General features: G+C 53.9%; 7 protein-coding genes across 7 annotated transcripts; 3 read left to right on the plus strand and 4 right to left on the minus strand.

The window, feature by feature from the left end:
• Positions 1-256: 256 nt before the first annotated feature.
• On the plus strand, positions 257-1,559 carry Z520_06560 (uncharacterized protein; the record flags this gene model as incomplete). The annotated part of the gene is made up of 3 exons (XM_016777060.1): positions 257-609; positions 683-1,049; positions 1,125-1,559. The coding sequence occupies 3 exons, from the start codon at positions 257-259 to the stop codon at positions 1,557-1,559; spliced, it is 1,155 nt and encodes a 384-aa protein (XP_016631905.1).
• A 569-nt stretch (positions 1,560-2,128) lies between these two features.
• Z520_06561 (uncharacterized protein) lies at positions 2,129-6,121 on the minus strand (the record flags this gene model as incomplete). Its single annotated transcript, XM_016777061.1, has 1 exon — positions 2,129-6,121. The coding sequence occupies one exon, from the start codon at positions 6,119-6,121 to the stop codon at positions 2,129-2,131; it is 3,993 nt and encodes a 1,330-aa protein (XP_016631906.1).
• Positions 6,122-6,496: 375 nt separating this feature from the next.
• Z520_06562 (uncharacterized protein) lies at positions 6,497-7,871 on the minus strand (the record flags this gene model as incomplete). The annotated part of the gene is made up of 5 exons (XM_016777062.1): positions 6,497-6,611; positions 6,677-7,291; positions 7,349-7,581; positions 7,660-7,670; positions 7,733-7,871. The coding sequence occupies 5 exons, from the start codon at positions 7,869-7,871 to the stop codon at positions 6,497-6,499; spliced, it is 1,113 nt and encodes a 370-aa protein (XP_016631907.1).
• Positions 7,872-8,989: 1,118 nt separating this feature from the next.
• Z520_06563 (uncharacterized protein) lies at positions 8,990-9,814 on the minus strand (the record flags this gene model as incomplete). The annotated part of the gene is made up of 1 exon (XM_016777063.1): positions 8,990-9,814. One exon carries the CDS (start codon positions 9,812-9,814, stop codon positions 8,990-8,992), a length of 825 nt encoding a protein of 274 aa, XP_016631908.1.
• A 1,558-nt stretch (positions 9,815-11,372) lies between these two features.
• Positions 11,373-12,067, minus strand: Z520_06564 (uncharacterized protein; the record flags this gene model as incomplete). The annotated part of the gene is made up of 3 exons (XM_016777064.1): positions 11,373-11,426; positions 11,481-11,764; positions 11,851-12,067. 3 exons carry the CDS (start codon positions 12,065-12,067, stop codon positions 11,373-11,375), a joined length of 555 nt encoding a protein of 184 aa, XP_016631909.1.
• A 941-nt stretch (positions 12,068-13,008) lies between these two features.
• Positions 13,009-13,669, plus strand: Z520_06565 (uncharacterized protein; the record flags this gene model as incomplete). The annotated part of the gene is made up of 2 exons (XM_016777065.1): positions 13,009-13,083; positions 13,142-13,669. 2 exons carry the CDS (start codon positions 13,009-13,011, stop codon positions 13,667-13,669), a joined length of 603 nt encoding a protein of 200 aa, XP_016631910.1.
• Positions 13,670-15,840: 2,171 nt separating this feature from the next.
• Z520_06566 (uncharacterized protein) lies at positions 15,841-18,372 on the plus strand (the record flags this gene model as incomplete). Its single annotated transcript, XM_016777066.1, has 1 exon — positions 15,841-18,372. One exon carries the CDS (start codon positions 15,841-15,843, stop codon positions 18,370-18,372), a length of 2,532 nt encoding a protein of 843 aa, XP_016631911.1.
• Between the last annotated feature and the right edge of the window lie 868 nt (positions 18,373-19,240).

Consider the following 19,240-nt stretch of genomic DNA (forward strand, 5'->3'; position numbering starts at 1 on the left):
GGGCAGCTTTGATATACGTTTGTTCCCTTCTTTGAACCTTGTACATACACGCGTGTCCCAAGATCATCAATTTGCTTTTCTTGACCGACCCCTTTGTCTTGCTTCTTCACGAAGACGGAAAGGCAATCATCTGTGTTGCTTTGCTTGCCCACTTTAGCACTTGTACAGGTTCTTTTCACCGCACGTTTCCCTTGTTTGTTGTTGGTCCTTTTCTTTCTTCTTTCCCAGAGTATATAATCTCCGTTCGAAATTGGCAATGGCTTCAGCAGACGTCCTTGCTCCCGAATCATCCGCTGCCTTTGGTGCCGGCACTGTCAAGAGGAAAAGGTCAAGCAGCAACATGATGGCACCCAAACCCCCCAAGGGACCTACTTTTGACCCAGACAAGCATCTCAATTACCAGCCCCCTAACAAGATCTGGACCATGAAGGAGATGGGATTCGCCGAGCAGCAAGGGGTCTCGCCGAATGCCGTGTCGGAGCCCTTTCCTCTTTTCACGGCCGACGCCATCCAGCAGATGAGGGCGGAAGTGCTCAGCAAGCCGGTTTGGGACAATTGCAAGTACTCGAGCGAACTGGCCCACTGCCAGCTGCGAGGATTTGCCCCGGAGTGAGTTTTCAAATCCCCCTTGAGCATCCATCCCCCTCACGGGTCGTACTGATGGATGGGGGAAAAAAAAAAGATATGCACCATTCGTATATGACGCCTGGCGAAGCCCCGCGGTCCTCTCGATTGTGTCCAAGATCGCCGGGGTCGAACTGGTCCCGGCCATGGACCTTGAGATTGCGCACATCAACATCTCCAGCAACACCAAGGAACAGATCGAGGCCGTCAAGCAGGCTCTGGAGGAGAAATCTCACCGAGAAGCCGACGAAGGCGTTTCCGGCTGTCCGTACGAAGGAGACGACCAGCCCATCGTCGACTGGCACACCGACAGCTACCCGTTTGTCTGTGTGACGATGCTCAGCGATTGCAGCAACATGATAGGCGGGGAGACGGCGTTGAGGATGGGCACCGGAGAGATCATGAAAGTCCGTGGCCCTGCAATGGTAAGTCAAGTGACACCCCCAAACCGGGACCCTACTACCCCATCATTCGACTGACCATAATGGATTAATGTGCAGGGAAACGCCATCGTCCTCCAAGGCCGGTACATCGAGCACCAAGCCCTGCGCGCCCTAGGCACCACCGAACGCATCAGCATGGTGACATCCTTCCGGCCCAAATCGGCCTTCATCAAGGACGACACAGTCCTGACCACCGTGCGACCCATCTCGGACCTCCGCGAACTCTACTCCCAGTACGCCGAGTACCGGTTCGAGATGCTCGAGGAGCGCGTGCGCGCGCACCTCAAGGAGATCCGCGACGGCAAACGCGCCCGCCGCTTCGACACCAAGACCACAAAGGCCTTTATCCGCGAACAGCGCAACTTTCTGGACTCGATGCTCCGCGAGCTCGTCGACGACGAGAACGTCACCGCGGGAATGCTGGGTGGGGGCGCGAACCATCTGTTCAGCGACGAGTTGATTACAAAGTATCGCAAGAAGCCGAGGCTGTGATTTAATTAGCACCTGTACCGAGTAGATTTTGACAGACTCGGACAACAAGGCGTTGTGTGTGTGTGTCCGGAAGGTTGTTGATGATTCGGAGTTAGACTTTGAGGGGGACGTAATGACCATTTTGAGAGACGGGATGTGAACTTTTCCTCCTTTTTTTCCCCCAAGAACTGTATCGACTGGCGAGTGAGTTGCAGGTGGTGATACAACGTTATTAGCCGTATTGACGAGGGCAGAGCTGGTAAACAGCGTGTGTCTGTCTGTGCTGGCATGACATGGCGAGATTCGCGCCAGATGACTCGGACCGTCCTTGTCAAGAAGCCCACCTGCAACATCTCACAAGACCTTCTTGAAGAACCACAGCTGGTGCCACCCTCTCCTGCAAGAGGCTACCTAGGTAGAAAAGGTCTTGTCTTGTCGGACACCTGACAGAACCCAAGAATTGGTGCTTTGATACATACAATATATGTCCAGACACGTGTGAAAGTACCAACAATCATACCATAGGTATGTAGATACAGGAAACACGCCATCCTTCTTCCCAGTCCTCGTCCATACCTAGATATTCAATATCATCCACCCTCATTACTCGCCCCATTCGCATTCCTCATCTTCGCTTTCTCCAAAGCCTTCTTGATCCGTTCCTGATGCGCCGGATCATCCCCGATCCGATCCACCATCTCGCGGATCAGGGAAATACCCTCCTGCGGTCCTTTGGTAACACTGCTCGTCCTCACATTCATCTCTTCAAACAACTTGGCGTCCTCTTTGGCCTTTTCATTCTCCAGGTTCGTGTACGTCGGTTTGTCCGCATTGGCCACCCGCGCCTCCGCGACGGACACATTATAGTCGGCGTCGTTGAGCAAGACGTCCGCCTCGTTCGAGAGAGCGAGGAGACGGCGAGAATCTGCCATGACCGTGTCCAGTGCGTTTTGAGCCAGGGACAGTGTATCCCGTGCACCGTCCGGTTCGTACAGTCTCTCCTTCTCGTTCTGGACCGCTCCCGCGTCGATTGCCCTCTTGATATCTTGAAGCCTGCTCAACACCTCATCCGTGAAGACCTGGTTATCGCCCAGCCCGCGTACGGTGGCGCGGTCGAACGAATCCATCAACTTGTTCGCTCTGTTGTCTCGGCCCCGTGCTTCGTGCAGAACGGCCATCTTCTCCGCTACTGCAAATTCTTTCTCCAGTTTCTTCACGCCTTGCACGTCGCCGTTGGTGTATAGCACAGTGAGTTCGAGATGTTTGCGACGCCTCTCACGCTCCACGTGCGCTTCGGCAACTTTGGTATGGCGGATCTCGATCTTGTTAAACAAGGTAAGGACGTACGACATGACTTCGGTCATCCTCACTGCAGTCCCCCTATCATTGGCTTTGAAGCAGCGAGACACCGCCAAACTGTCGATATCGAGCAAGTCAACCGCCATGGTATACGCCGTCATCAGCTCCGCAATTTCTTTCTGCAATCGCTCCGTCACAGCTACGAAGACTTGGCTCGTAAAGCTTTCCAGCTCTGCTTGGTCCTCGTCAAACCTCTTCTCCGCCTCCTTGAGTTTGAATTCCGCCTCTAACTCTCCAATATCTGCATATCCAATCTCATTGTCGTTGAAGAGGGCGTCAATGTGCCCTTCAGATTCTTCTTGGCGGGCCTGTCGTTCAGCTTCTTGTTCTTTACGGACGAGACGGTTGGTGCGATCCCATTCCACTACTGTGTCGTGGATGAAGGTGAAAGCGTCGGGAATGGAGTCGATTTTAGACTTGATGAGTTTGAGTTTTGGATGCTCAGGATTAGCCTCTATAGGGGAGAATATGTCCGGTGCGGGCGGTAACAGGGAGCGCAGCGCAGTAACTGCTGCTTTGAGAGGGTCCGCCGGCACCTGTTGTGGCTTGGTCGACGCTGTGGCGGGAGTCCCAACACGCATGACCAGGGGAGGCTCAGGCCGAGGAGAGGTTGTAGGCTCGCTGCCAGGCCTGATTCCTGGAGGCGGTAGTCCTGGGCCTGGTCCTGGAGTTTTCTGTCTCACAGCCATGCTCTGCTTTCTGATCAAGCCAATGAACGCCTCTTCGTGTTCTTTTTTGCCGGTGGTGGAGGACGGTCTAACAGGCGCCAGTAGTGTCGTGTCTTGAGCCATCAAGCGACCTGAGTCAGCCACCGAATTTCGCAACGAGGAATACGCCTGATCTGCTGGTTTTAGGGTCTTGCTCTTCTCTTCCTGGACACCGGCATTGTACCGAAATGGCGTGTATGCAGGACGAGCAGGCTCAAACTTGATAGGTACGACCGGCTTGCTGCCGTTACCTGGAGGAGGTCGTCCTGGTGAATCTTGGGCGCGTGGAGCTTCGGGTATGACGACTATTGGGGCGTTCACGCTTGGTGAAGGTGGTCCGGGGGTTGCATAGTCTTCGATGACCATTGGAGCATCATTGCTCGGCGATAACATATCTTCTGATCGTTGGGGAAGCTGCTGTGGGATCACCGTACTAATAGAGGAAGGTTTCGTCGATGAAGCCTCAACGGGTTTGGCAGCGATTGGACGACCACCAGGACTGTATGTTTCTCCTTCCTCGTCTGTGGGTTTCGTCGCAACCGGTCGACCACCGGGGCTGTATTCTTGCTCCTCACCACCACCCGCAACTTTTGTCATTAACGGCCGCCCACCAGGGCTATAAGCATCGTCATGACCTGCCACTGGAATGATCACATGAGGACCATCCTTCGACTTCGGGCGGGTTTCGACGACTGGTTTGACTGACGGCTCTGGAGCAGGAGAGACAGCCTCTGCAGACTTGGGAATGCCGAGCGGTTGTTCTCTTTGCACAGTATTTGCTTGGGCGGGTTCTGGTATCGTATTGATGGACGGTTGTGATTGTGATTGTTGGGCTAGCGACGGTGCTGTCACCTGGTCGGACGGTATACCGACTGACTCATCAACGCGATCAAGACCTTTACTTGTCCCGCTCGAGGGAAAGGTGGAGTTGGGCAAGATAGCCTGGATATCTGCCAGGCTGGCCGCCTTCTTGACCTCCTTGCCCGCTTCCTTCTTGAGTTCAACCCCGTAAAGCAGACTCCTCAGTCTCAGCTCCTTGTTGACAAAGCTCTGGAAGATCTCGAATTTGTCGTCATCCGTCTCGGCTTCTGCCTCCTTTCGCAGCATCGCCGCATACCTCTTCAGTGATGCTTTGAACTCCGGTTCTAGATCAGCGTAGGGATCAATCACTTTCACGCTGACTGGAGATATACCTGGCTCCGGAGATGTAACCCGCGGAGCAGACGCACGGGATTCGGGTCTCGGTGTCGAGTCTTGAGCCGACCGTACATTCAAGGGAGCATTCCAAGCTTGAATGACGCTGTCGATCCCTGTCCCATTGAGGCTGTCAGAACGTGCGGAAACTTCGCCGCTATGTTGGCCAGCAGACGAAGGTCTCTCATCCGCAGGTTGCGATGGCGGGGATGGAACGCTGTCAACTCTGGGAGGCAGTTGAGCCCGCGAGTCTTTTCGAGGTGACACTGGACTGTTGAGGCCAATCTCAACGGCATGGGTCGGGAGAACAGGTTCTGGTTTCGGAGTTTGATAAGTAGCAGGCAGGGTTGCGTGTGTCCGCGGAGGGGAAATGGGATCTTGGTATAGAGGATTTGGTGGAGGGCTGGTCGGTGTTTGCTCTGGGGGAGGTGCATTGGGATCGTAATGTTCCCAGTCTGAGGGTCCGCCGAAACCTAATGCTTGAGAAAATGCAGGTTTGAAATCTGGAGTCTGGATCGCAGCAGGAGGATTGTAGTGACTGGGAGCCTGACTTGTACTGGAATGCGCCTGATGACCACTACTCCAATAACCACTCGTGGAATCTATCGGCGAGACCAATGGACCGTCCAGTACCCCTGACGTCTGTTGCATAGGAGGTGGTGTCGGATGATACGGTGGTGCCGTCGGCTGTCCATGTTGAGCGCTCCATGCGTTCTGTTGCAGCGCAGGAGGATCGTAGTGATGCGTGGGAGGCTGATACGAGTATTCTTGATGGGGAGTTCCGGTTCGATTGTGATGGGCGGCCTGTATCTGGGCCTGATACTCGGCCGGTCGGGGAGGTGGAGGAGGTGGTACCGTCGTGCTCGTGTGATAGGGGTCGTTCCACGATGTCCCATACTGTTGTTGTGACGGTGCCGATGGTGGCTGCTGCGAGTAGCTCGTCTGATGAGGCTGCGGGCTTATCCTGCCCGTGGCGGAGGAAGGACGCGGCGGCAACGCAGGTTTGGGTTCCTGGTGTTGATTTTGAGCTTGAGCGCCCAGTCCCTGGTTATATCTGACTCCCCACTGATGTGCGTCAAACTGCGGCGGCGGAGGGTATTGAGACGGCGGAGGAGGTGGGAGAGGAGGCCCGAACGCATTCGACGAGAGTCCCGCGGCATGATAAGGAGACGCTGGAGACTGTGGCTGCTGCGGTTGCTGCTGCTGTCCGTGAAGTCTGGGGTCTCCCCATCCTTGTCGTCGAGGGGGAACTTGCCATGGCGGTTGTGGCGGGCCTGGTGTTTGCTGCGGAAACCCGTATGGCTGTTGATTGTATGGGTTCATTGCCTCGACTCAGGAGTGCAAGCATGTACCACGGGCCATCAAGATATTCACGGCCGTAGCTTGTGCCACTGCTTTTCGGGATCTGGATGAAGAATGTGACAATGATTGAGCTCGTCGAAAGACTACACTGGCCTAGCCAGGTATGTCTGTTCGCAGCCTGGCGCAGTTTGTAGTTTCTTGGGGGCGCAGGCGGGCGAGGCTGGAAGGCTGAAGCCCAGCCTTGTGCAAGACAGTCTCAAATGCACAGCCCCGTCGAGACATCGAGGAGAAGACGAATACGAAACACTCTTAAACCCAGCTTACGAAGCTGGTGGGAAGCTGCATTTGTTCCTCTACGATAGACTGATATTTTCTGGTCTTTACTTTCGTGCTCAATCATCCACTCAGGTCGAGAACGACTCTCCCTTGTAGCTCGCCCCTGTCCATCCTCTCAAAAGTCTCGGTCAGTTTGCTCATCGGCTGAACCTCGAAATGTGTTTTGACAACACCTCTGTTCTCGGTGTCAGCAAAACATGACTTGCATAGGTAGAGATCGAACAAGGACATAAGACTCACCTCGACGCCAACTCCAGCGTCTCCATCGCCTCCTTCCTGTTGCCCACCGCGCTGCCCACAATCTTCAGTTCGCTGGCCAAGATCGTTGCTGGGTTCGCTGTAGCAATGGGCACTGCAGCGCCCTCGGGCACACCCACGCACACCAACGTGCCTCTGAACCTGAGGAAGCTCAGCCCTTGGGCATAAGCGACGTTGCTGGCTGTGCAGACCACCACGCCCGCAGCACCACCCCCTGTAGCAGTCTTGACATCTTCGACCAATTTCTTGGTGCCTTCGTCGTCCCGACTGTATTTGGACAAGTCTAGGAACACTTCGGCGCCGCAATCCTTGATCAGCTTCTCTTTCCCGCCCATATCAATGCCGATCATTCGGAATCCCATTGCTCGAGCCCCGATTTGCAGGGCCAGGTGACCAAGCCCACCCCCGCCACCCGGGATGACCACCCAGTCTCCAGGACGAACCCCTTGGTCTATCAACTTCTTCAGAGCTGTGTATACAGTGACCCCGCCGCACAGCATGGGTGCTGCCATATCGCTCGGGAGTCCGTCTGGGATGGGAGTGACATAATGGGCTGGGGCAATGGCATATTGTTGGAATGTGCCGGGGAAATAGTACCTAGTCCAGGAGGTCAGTATTGCGGCGTCCCCTGTGGTGTGGAATGCACAAACATACCCGGAGACCTTCGCAGAGGTACAGGAGGCGTCTGCGCCAACGAGACAAGGAACGCAGTTCCCGCAAGCAGAGGCAATCCACTTGATACCCACACGATCGCCAGTCTTCAAGCCCGAAGTTTCGCTGCCGGGTCCCAAGGCAGCAACGGTGCCGACACCTTCATGACCACCCACCTGGCCTTTCTGTGTGGGAGCAGGGAGCCATGACCAGGCATTGCACATAACACCCATGTCCTGTAGGGAAAAAGGAAGGCGTCAGGGTCAACATGATTCTCTCTTTCGTCTGTCGAGTCACCAACAACGAGGGCTTACCGAGTGACAGACTATGGTGCCAGGGTCAGTGCTGCTGCTCTCCACAGTGTGTCAATTAGGACGAGAGGCTTACCTCCTGAATGTGTCAGGTTTACCAGAATCTCACCAGCACCAGGTTTGGGGGTCTCAATCTCCTCGATCTTGGTGGAAATGCTGCCCGGGTTGTCATACACCAAGGCCTTGTGCCTGGATGGTACCTGAACACTCGCCATTCTGGAGAAGTTGCACAAAGAGTATCAGTTTGCTAGGGAAGATTGACAGAAGATTCAAAGACAAAGCCAGTCGATGGACGCGCGCAGGAAGAAAAGAGAGCAAGGATTTTGGCCGCGGTCATGGCCCAAGATCTTTAAAGGATTTGAGCGAACGCGTCGTCTGAAGAGGGGTAACAGCGTGCATTATTCGCAGTGCCTGGACCATCTCCCGTCTCTGGAGCTATGCTGGAGCTATGCATCTGTGGAACAGTTGCGGGGCTTATCGAAGCAGATCCTCCGGGACCATCACGCGCATGTCCTTGCTCCTCGTTCGGACTTTGATCGACTTGCTGGTTTATCTTCGACTTGGTCGAGTCAGCGGGCCTCGTATCCCCTACAGCACAGCTTGCCACATCGCCCTGGACTCGGTGTCTCGACGTCGGAACAATCCGACGGAAGCTGTCTGGAGGCTTCACAGTTCCTAGCTCCAGGCCCCTACCGAGGGATAGGAACCTCGGAGTTGTGTGGGGGGATGGTTCCCCTGTCACTCCTGTATACCCCTGGTATGGGATAACCATGTGGGAGGCCAGTGGGAGCCAGTGGGTGGTCAGTGGGTTGCCAGTGGGTGCCAGTGGGTGGTCAGGATACCCCGCGATTAATGACGAGTACAAAAGCACGACTCAGTCCGGGGCGAAGATTCGCCGAACCAGTGGCAGTACATAGGTACCTAGGTAGGTACTAGTAGTGGGTGCCCAGTGGCAAAAATGCAAAGAGACGTCGTGTCAGTTAATTGTCCTCTGTTGGTGCCGTATCTAGACTAATACCAAGTTCTTTCCATCAGATATCGAATCGGCCGCTAGATAACTAGACACAATCGACTTTCGCAGCTCTATCAAAGATAGCAAACTGAATCCAGCACTACCATACCAACAGCATTACCCGCACCAGTGCCAATAAGCAAGACAACCGAACGCTAAATGGAAAATTCACATGCATGCTCATACCCATTCGCCGTTAGCAATGTGGCAATACACGACAAGCATGGGGTTTGACAATCTCATTCCTTCCACCGGAATACACATCAAGCAAATCCTTCCGTGCGAGCCGAGGTGAGCGAGCATAACAGACACCCTAGCTCCCTATCCTGTAAGAAGGGACTGTAACCTGGTCTGGTAATCGTGTGGAGCAACCTTCTCGTGCAGAATCGCGTTAATTGTCGACAATTGGTCCCTTGCCTCGCGGGTCATCAACGTCCTCGGCCACTTCTCCCCAATAATATCAAGGGCATCGAGCATGAAATCGGTCGAGACATCCTGTATTAGGCTGCGGTAAAGAGTCCGAACCACTTCAGCACCCTCAGCGGCCCCTTCCATCGACAGCCGTCCGCTCCGTCGAGCAGGCTCAACCTCATCGTCCCGTTCGCAGACCTTTCCCAAAGCCTCGAGCAAAACCATCGTGATGTTATATCGATCCGCCTCGGCAGTGGCAACACGTACAAGTGCATGGAGTTGGCTGCATATCTCCGCGATCTCTGTCCGTAGATCTGCCGCTGTCATACGGCGTGCATTGAGCACTCTGTCATCATACCGCTCGAACTGCTCGTTGAATCGTCTCCGCAACTTTTGTCCAAACTGGAGAGCTCGGTCCCGGGGAGCAATTCTACGCAGCAGCGTCCATGCAGTTTCGTCGTGGGACCCCCATTGCATCAGAGTAGCGTGTAAGTCGTCTCGTATGGTCCATTCAGTGGGTGCTCTTCTGGCTTGCTCTTCGGTTATTCTCTCATAGACGTCGGGCTTGAATTCTGCCGGCAGGATGTAGGCGTCAAACGATGAAATGATATCCCTGACGATCATCTTCCTTTCCGCCAAGGGCGTGTCGTTGAACCGCATCTCCTCCAGCAGCGGTGAGTCGGGATTGTCTTCGGCAAAAGCAAGGTGTGAAAATTGTTCAGTAGGAATAGACATTTTTGTGAGCCAAAGCTGGAGACCGAAAGTCGGCGTCCTTATGAGCAAGCCTGGCCCATATATGATGATGTTCGCATTGGGCGATGCAGGGCAAATGGATGGACCGGCAGGTCACACAAGGGTTCAGAGGTCATTAGTAACTGCTGAACTATTGCCTTGATGATAAGAGCCAAAGCACTGCCATTCATAGACGAACACAAATGACGTTGGGATACTGTACGTCTAGACGCAGCATCTTGATGCTCCGCCATGGAGAAAGGCAAACCTTTTGGTCTGTCCAACCCACCAGCAAGTCCACTTACCACACTCCGGGCCACCGACAAACCTTCAAAGCTGCTCTAGTGTACTTATTGTCCACCATCGACCGAGGGTACACGATTGGGAATGCAAAGGTACCCAATAGCGGAGGCAAGGGACATGGACCCAGGAGGGCGATGGAGTCACGTGACGACCGTGCCCGGCGCTTCAGTGCGACACCCATTGGACAGAGACCGGTGTGCCGCAAGGCCGCTGAGAGGATTAGCGAGGTGGCTTATGCCCGGAAGTGGTCGTTGACAAGTCCAGGTGCATGGAGTTAATGGGTCAAGTTTGCGGTTGCAGCTGATATTGCCTGGCCATCTCTTGGTTGCCGATGCCTGGAGGCAGAGCCCGCGCAGAACGCCTCAGCGACCGCTTCCTGAACCACCCTTCCAAAACGCCAGGATTTTGCTGATAACAAGGCAGACTCGGTCGATGGGAGAAGTGGATATAGTCCAGTAGAGGGTCCAAGGTTCCTGGACCAAAGCGGAAGAGGTGATGGGTTTCGATCCTTGTTCCATAAGGACGTTGATAGAGCGTGATCAGGGTGATAGCAGTGACCTCCAAATACTTTTCCGGAGATTTTGCGCTCTGGAACATGGGTAGACATCGTTAGTTCCATCTTCCCCAGCATCATAGAGGGTGCACCTGATAGACATAAACGAACATGTTCGCTCTATTAGGGTTGCAGTTGCTCCATCTGGCGTGAGTGGGCATCTAGTTCCCATTCATCCGCTTGGTTCTCAAAGCACATTGGCCTGGGGGTGTGGAATTTGGATCCTCAGCCATAGAGCTAGGCAAAAAGCCCACTTATGCATGTTATTACCACAAACTCTGTATCGCATCCACATCGGAGGGATGTCAAGTGGCCTTTTGTGAAGCGATGGTCACGCGCCGTGCTGCCGCAGTCCCTTTCAGTTGACGTGCTGTGTAGCCGTTGGGGTCTTCCGCGGCCGCATAGTTCAGTGGTTGAGGAAGCGAGCGCTGTGATTTGTAGAGAGATCAATAGCCCTGAGTCCGTGCTTCCGCGGCCGCCATTGCAAATATACGCACGATTCGGAAAGGAGCCACAGCTCTAAAGAGACACCAAGTAGGTCTTTGTGGTTCCGGCGTCGAATGCCCTGCAAGCTCTGTGGCGGAAACCCTTACCGGATGGTACCTCTCTCCTAGACCACTGCAAACCATTCTGACCTTCTCGGCATCATGCGGAATCTTTAGGCGGGATTTCCGAATAGAGCACAAATCATAATCCTGATATCAATCAATCTTGGTCGACGCTTATGATCAACGTCAGGAGAAAGATGCTGATAAGAACCTGGGCCACGTTAGTAGGGCAGGAACGCACCTAAGTATCGATAGTAGTACCTACAAGAGTGGTCAGCATCCCGATACACGTCATCTCCCACCCGCCGGATAGAGCATAACCACGAGCCATGGCCTTTTGATAGCGGATAAATCGGAAGGCTCCAAGACCAGATATAAGAATGGCCGAGCCATGACAAACGCAAGATAGTGGCACACCGACCACGAAGAAGCCCAAGTGCGGATTCGGATGGAGGCTGTGGTTTAATCGGAAGACCTGGGCAATAACCACACCCACCATGGCAAATGCCTGAGCTGTTCGCAGATACCCAAGGAAGGTCCTTTCGTTTGCTGTTACGAGTGGGTTAGTTGTGAAAGTCGGAGAAGTGATGGAAGACGGAGTGATCTCGGCGGTCGCATCAAGCACATATCCTTACCCAAGTGGTCACGGCAGGTAACGTGAGGGACGCTCATAGAGATGTGTCTCTTCCACCATCGGTACGCCTTTGAGGTGGACTGGCTTGTGGTTGTTGCTCTCAGCTGCAGGCCTAGCTCCAAGGCCTCTTGATCAGAGGGGTTTGCGAGCACCTCGCTGGCGGTGGGAAGTTCACTATGCTGTTGATCACTGTCTGCCTCTTTCGACTCCCTCGCCATTTTTGTGACTGGACTTCACGGATTTTTACGATGCCCCCAATTCCAGCGGTCTGATCAGGATGAAAATATGCAAGGATCGAGTGGACTGGCACGCATGGATGCGGGAAAGGCAAGAAGAGGTGGACAATGGAGGGGATATTGGGCCATCATGCACGATTCGAAGTTGCAAGCAGGAGATGTTGTCATTGACGCCGACAAACGAATACACGACTTGAGATAGACATTGGTCTGATAAGTGTCGATCAGGTCGGGATGGGAGTCTGTTGGTCCAGGCTCCGTTCCCAGATTTGCGGCATCCCAGAACAAGAAATCATGAGAAAGCGGGAAGAAGCTAGCAAGAAGACAGTTGCCGCAGAGGAAGAATGGCACCAATCGTAGTCGGATGGGAAGGTTACCAGGAAGTGAGTTGCCGAACTCCATCTCAGTTGGTGGGCAATGGTGGCAGGTGCCTGTGGACTCGCATGTGCGATGACGATGTTAATTAGTGCCCAGGTGGCTTCTGCCCAATGCCCAGTGGCACCCAGTGGCACCCAGTGGGTGTCGCAGGTGCCCAGCCACTGCCATTCTGCTCCTTGTGGAGTTGGAGTGATAAAGGACGCCCGCCTAATGGCCTTCACCACCAGACACCCTCATTGACCTTCTACTCGACTACTCACCCCAGCCTCCTCTTTCTCATCCCAACTACTCGGTATCCTCTCTTATTTCTCCAAAGCTCCTCTTTTGCATTCTGTGTATATTCTATCCGGAGCTGGAAATATCTTCCCACGGATCCTGCTTTTGCGCGAATCGCATCCTTTGGAGGACTTGTGACCCCGCACCCATTGGACATCCGAGTGACCAAGGCACGATCAAAGGAACAACGTCCTCACCGTCGCACAGTCGACCACCATCTACGACGTCAGGTTTTGATCTAATACCTAGGCACACCACTGCAAGACAAGATGCTCGGCGGGCTACTGTTCTGTTTCTGGAGATTCGTGGAGATTGTCACATTAATTCCTGTCATTGGCATGCTGGTACGACCATATCTTTCCTCCCGGGTATCTAGAATCCAAACTGACAAAAGAACCCCAGGCATGGTTTGTCAATGGCTTCAATGACAACAACCAACTCACTCCCTCCTTCATCCTGACCTTGTTCATTGTCTCCATCCTCGCCTGCGCTTGGGCCCTGGTGACCCTCCTCCGTCTCGGCTCGACCCGCCGATCTGCCATCTTCGTCGCATTCGTCGATCTCCTCTTCGTGGGCGCCTTCATTGCCGCCGATGTCGAACTCCGAGGCATCGACGATGCCAATTGCTCCAACTTCACCTTCGGATCCATCTTCATCAATCTCGGTCCCTTTGGCTATTACGGTCTAAACAGCGGCTCGCATTGGGCGCTACATCTCAACAAGAACTGTGCATTGCTGAAGGCTTCCTGGGCCTTGGGGATAATGAACACCATCCTCTTCTTCTTCACCTTCATTCTGGCTCTCTTCCTCCACCGGCATGAGAGGGTGGTTGTTACCAAGGAGGTCAGGAGGTCGCGACACAGCAGCCGACGAGGTCACTCTCGTTCTGGATCGAGGAGGAGCAGCAGCCGCCACCGATACGTCGTTTAAGTGGAATGAATAGATTCCACCCCCTGTGCAGTGGATAGCGATGGGTGCGACTACAAGAGGTGGACCGACTCCAAAGCTAAATCTCACGAATTTCCTTTATTTGTTGCAAAATATAGGCCGCAAAGCATTCGGCCGCTTGGGTGACTTGAACTTTATTGTATGAGCGACACAGCGGGCTGATTTTGCAGGTGGATTACTTGGACGCTCAGGCGACGCTGTTCATGAGGACACTGATGACGATATTGGGGGAGGCGTATGTGGGACAGGAAAGTGTACAGCATTTCTCTCTCGCGAGTCGAAATAGTTCCACATCAAAATGAAAACATAAGAAATGAAGATTCTGCCATGTTGGAAGCTTCCACTCGATGCCCGTCCGTCCAGCCATTGACTCTGTGCTCCAGAGCAGAGGCTGCGGTATGCAGAGACACAGGTGACGACTTGAATATCTTGGTAGCATCCATGATGGGCACGACGTTAGCCTCAACGAAGCTGACAGTAAGAACAGAACGACCTTCCCCCCAAGGTGGCCGAGGGAAAGCCTAGCTCTTCTTATCCTCATCCTTTGGAGGCCAAGCCCAAGGAACTGCCCCGGTCACGACGTGATGAAGGCGAAGTTATCCTCGCTTGCAACCTATATCACCCGAGTTGGAGGCCCGGAGAAATACAGCAATACCTGGTAATGGCACGAGACGACCAGCTGGAGAAAATGCGCCTGGAGAGTGGAGACCTGCAAGGTGGAGAGTTGGGAATCTGGGGTCGGTCGCGGAGGTTCGGACACTGCAGCGGTCGTCGATCGTCAATCATGACCAATGATCTTGGTTACATCCACAGCAGAGAGCCTCGCACGGGAGCCTTTGCAAAGGTCGACAGTTGGCCCGAAAGTCCTTGGCTCACAGTGCGGTCGGATGACAGCCAATGGGGCCCAGGAGCTTCAAGCCACTTTTTCTCAATCTTCAACCCAGGACATAAGAGCGGCAGATCATAGACCTGCGTGCTTTCTGGCTGTATCAACTGGGCATGAGATGAAGAGGTCGAGGAAAGGACCGTTTAGCCTCATTGTTCGAGCCAAGCAGGGTAAAATGCGAGCCAAGGAGTGCTTGCTCGGGCTCCGTGCTGGAAGCGGATAGTGTCGGCGGAGGAGGATCTCGAAATGCCGCGTACTGATGATCCTGATGGCTTGAAACCCATACGCGCCGTGTATTTTGTCATTATATTTCGCGGAGACTCGGTAGAAGAAGGGAACAGGTGGGAGGAATATCGAGCTGAGTCAATATGAAAGGAAAGGAGTGACTTGGAGGTGGAAGTCGAAATGATGAATTCGGGAAAGCTCAGCCTCATATCCATATTTGGACTAGCCCAGCCTGTCCAGCCTTGTCTTGGGCGCGATTCCGAGGCGTGCCTCATCCAGGTACTGTCCCTGACCAAGCAGAGTAGACCGGTGCCATCATTCTGAGCGCAGGGCACAGAAGAGAATCTCCCCTCTCAGGCACCATCTTCTTCATCGCGGTAAGGTCATTCACTTCCCGAATCCGAGGTCAATGCGGCATCTGGGCTCTGCTGGCGACGACACAGCATGGGCTGGCTGCAATGAGCTTGCTGCTTTGAACCCGGGGCTGGCCATGTCTTTACCAAATCCACCTAACGACGTCGGAAATCCCAAGCAACTTCTGCTCAGTATTTTCAAACAAGGTGGTCAAACAACGAGACCCAGAAAGGGTTTGAGCCAAGCATACCGCCGTTACCTGCAATCTCCCATCAGCTTTCCACCGCGGTCGACGGCTGTATAGAGTTCATCCTGGCTGACGCTGACTTGAGTCGATGTATGACTTCTCTTACATGCTACTCGTTTTGCCAGCAATAGGGAAAAAGCGACACATTTGAGAGGAGATAACAGCGGGCCTCCGCACCAATCAGACGACAGGATTCTCGGTCATCGGAGAAGGCCGAAGCTCGAATTCCTCTTTGTCCCTTTCGCCTCTCATCATCCCCCACCTCTGACCACTCCATCTCGTACTCGTACATCCACAGTTTCTTTTCCTGACTTTGACTGCCTCGCCCATCTCTGAGGATCAGAATTGATATATCCAACACTCATTCTGTCTTCTCTGGAGATCAATGGGCGGTGCAACCACGCCGACATCAGCCCGTCGAGATCGGCAGGTATTTCAGCCATGGCCACCATGATGACAGACGGCGTCAACGCGGCTTCCTCTTCACGAGAAGGGACGCAAGTTGTGGCGGAAATTGACCCGGAAACGGGCTACATCACCAACATTGACGACATCAGAGAGGCAGAATACCCTCAGCTGAAGGACACGACTTATCTCGATCACGCGGGGACTACACTATACGCAAAGTCCTTGATCCAGAAATACGCCGAGGACCTCACGGGGAACTTGTTCGGCAATCCACATTCCGCCTCAGCGTCGTCGCAGTTATCTTCTCGTCGAATTGACGACGCTCGTCTCTCGGTCTTGCGCTTCTTCAATGCTGACCCGGACAAATTCGACTTGGTTTTCGTTCCCAATGCGACGGCTGCCATCAAGCTTGTCGGAGATGCCTTCCGAGACCATGAATCCGGTTTCAATTATTATTATCATTCAGAGTCTCATACCAGTCTTGTCGGCGTGAGGGAACTGGCGACAGGGGAAACGGCCTGCTACAGCAATGACGGAGAAGTGGACGCGTGGCTGGAAGGGTTGGAAAATCAACCATCAACCGTCAAAGACGATCTATCCCTTTTTGCCTATCCCGCTCAATCAAATATGACAGGCCGCCGGCTACCACTGGAATGGATTCAAAGGATACGTGACGCCACCCAGATTTCTGGCCAACACATTTATACACTTCTCGATGCTGCCGCCCTGGTATCAACAGCTCCGCTCGACTTTTCAAATGACACAACTGCACCCGACTTTACCGCATTGAGCTTCTACAAGATTTTCGGCTTTCCGGATCTGGGGGCTCTGATCGTGCGCAGGTCCTCAGGCGGCGATACTATCCTCCGACGACGGAGGTATTTTGGCGGAGGAACGGTAGACTCGGTCGCGATGCTGGGCGAAGGCGAAAGCAACTGGCACGCGAAGAAAACGTCCCCCTCGTTGCACAGCAGTCTCGAGGACGGCACTGTGGCTTTCCACAGCATCCTTGCATTGCAGACGGCTCTGGACGTCCATCGGAGTCTGTACGGGTCGATGGAGAATGTTTCGAAGCACGTGAATTTCCTGGCTTCTACGCTCCGAGACCAGCTCCGCACCCTCCGCCATGCATCCAACGGGAGCAAGGTCTGCGTCATCTACTCCGACGATGAGCATAAGCATGTGGTTTCTTCTTCCGCACAACAAGGACCGACGATTGCGTTCAATCTGAAAGACAGCCGGGGGCGATACATCAGCAGCTCGGAGGTGGAGAAACTCGGCATCGTCAAGAACATCCAATTCAGGACAGGCGGTCTCTGCAATCCCGGCGGCATCGCACGCGACCTGGGTCTTTCACCCGACGAGTTGCGGCAGAATTATGCCGAGGGCCAACGGTGTGGAGACGAGAACGACATTATAAACGGCAAACCCACGGGTGCGATCCGGCTGAGTCTGGGGGCAATGAGCAACATGAGGGATGTGGCGACCTTTGTCGAATTTATCAAAGAGTTTTACGTCGACCGCGGCAGAGCGATACAGCCAGAAAGACAGCCATCAGTGCTTGGCCCAACTCCGAGGCTACAAGGCTTTGTGGTAGAGAGCCTGTCGGTCTTCCCCATCAAAAGTTGTGCAGCATATAGAGTCCCCTGCGATATGCTGTGGGAAGTGGGACCAAAAGGCCTTGCGTGGGATCGAGAGTGGTGTCTGGTCCATGAGGGCACCAACGTTGCGCTGAGCCAGAAGCGCTTCCCGAGGATGGCACTCGTTCGGCCGGAGATCGACCTGCAACGGAGCGTCCTTCGGGTCTCGTTCGTCCCCGAGTCTTCGCAGAACAAGAAGACGCTCGACCTCAGTTTGGACTCGGACCCTATACGCGCCGGCACCATTACTAAATGCGAACGCACAACCAACAAATCATCCAATGTATGTGGCGAGAATGTCCAAGTTCATGTCTACACTTCTCCCGAAGTGGTGAAATTCTTCACCGAAGCGTTAGGGGTGCCCTGTACGCTCGCGAGGTTTCCAAATGACGGCACCGTCAGACAGGCAAAAGTGCGAGTACCTGGTGGGCATCGTGGAAAACAAGCCACCGAGGTGGGAAAATCAATCGCTTTGTCCAACGAAAGCCCCATCTTGCTTGTTTCTCGTTCCAGCGTGAATCGTCTCAATGAGCAAATCAAGCAGAATGGGGGCGTTGGCAGGGCTGTCACAGCTGACTCTTTCCGTGGGAACGTCGTCATGGCCGAGGAACTTGAAGGAGGGCAAATGGAAACGCCATACATCGAGGATGAGTGGACGGGAGTACAAATTGGAGACAATCCCGCGAACGCTTTTGAAGTCCTGGGGCCCTGCCAACGATGTCAAATGGTTTGCGTGGACCAGAACAGCGCACAAAGGAGGCAAGAGCCTTTCAGTACCTTGGCCAAGACAAGGCGAAGGGAAGGCCGAGTTTGGTTTGGCATGCACATGTGTCTGAAGCCGGGCGGCATGACGGAGGATTTGTCTCGTTGGCCGTCTGTTAGCATCAAGGTTGGAGATCGGATCACGCCATGGACAGCAAACTGATATGCTCCCGTTTCAGAGAGTTCGACAGTGCGGCACCCAGAGTCCATGGATTGACACAACTCTCCGAAGTGGCCCAAGACAGAAAACGTATCTCGGATCTCATCTTCTCAACACAGCCAGTCTAGCCTTACAGAGGTTTCGAAGCGACGGGCACAGTTGCATCAATGGAACCCTCGCAGAAGAGTCTCGACCAACAAGACCAGAGAAGAGTGGACCAAGACCGGCGCATCTGCCGTTTCTGGACAGAAAGAACAATTTGAAGGATTTGGGCGTGCTGTGGGACAGACGTGGCCTCGGTGGGTCGCTTGCCTTTTGCCAAACGACATGTCTGACATAATAGCCTTAGAAGTTAGGCTGAGCATTAGAACATCTGCGAGTTCATTGCGATAGGATAGTACGGCAATAGGGGCCGTGTCTGATTAGGGATCTGCAGTGACTGCCAAAACGTTGTTTATGTTCCCAAGTTTGTTGGGCAATGCACTTGTTAAATCTAGGTGACGAGTTTGGTGCCGGTGCCTTGGGGTAATCGGCGAGTTCGGGCTTTAGATGAAACCGGCAGCTTCCAGTGGCGCAGATGCTAGGGAGCATGGGGAGGTTGGAGACTCGTGAGCTAACAAGCCACAAGACCAGGGAAGAATGACTGCGGATACGGCGGGGATATTCCCTGTTCCGCTCGCTAGTTAGGCACACAGACTCACTCAATGGGAGGTCAAGCCCCACGAGCCTGCATACCTACGAAGAGCACTCCATGACATGGGCTGCGGTCGCGTTGGCTGGTCTTGAAGGTGTCTCACCGAGCATAGGGTAGGTATACTGAACAACAATACCCTTCTGAGGAGATAGAGGCCCATGCTGGCCATGAAGGATT

The sequence above is a fragment of the Fonsecaea multimorphosa genome, assembly GCF_000836435.1.
Source record: "Fonsecaea multimorphosa CBS 102226 unplaced genomic scaffold supercont1.12, whole genome shotgun sequence".
Classification (NCBI taxonomy): domain Eukaryota; kingdom Fungi; phylum Ascomycota; class Eurotiomycetes; order Chaetothyriales; family Herpotrichiellaceae; genus Fonsecaea; species Fonsecaea multimorphosa.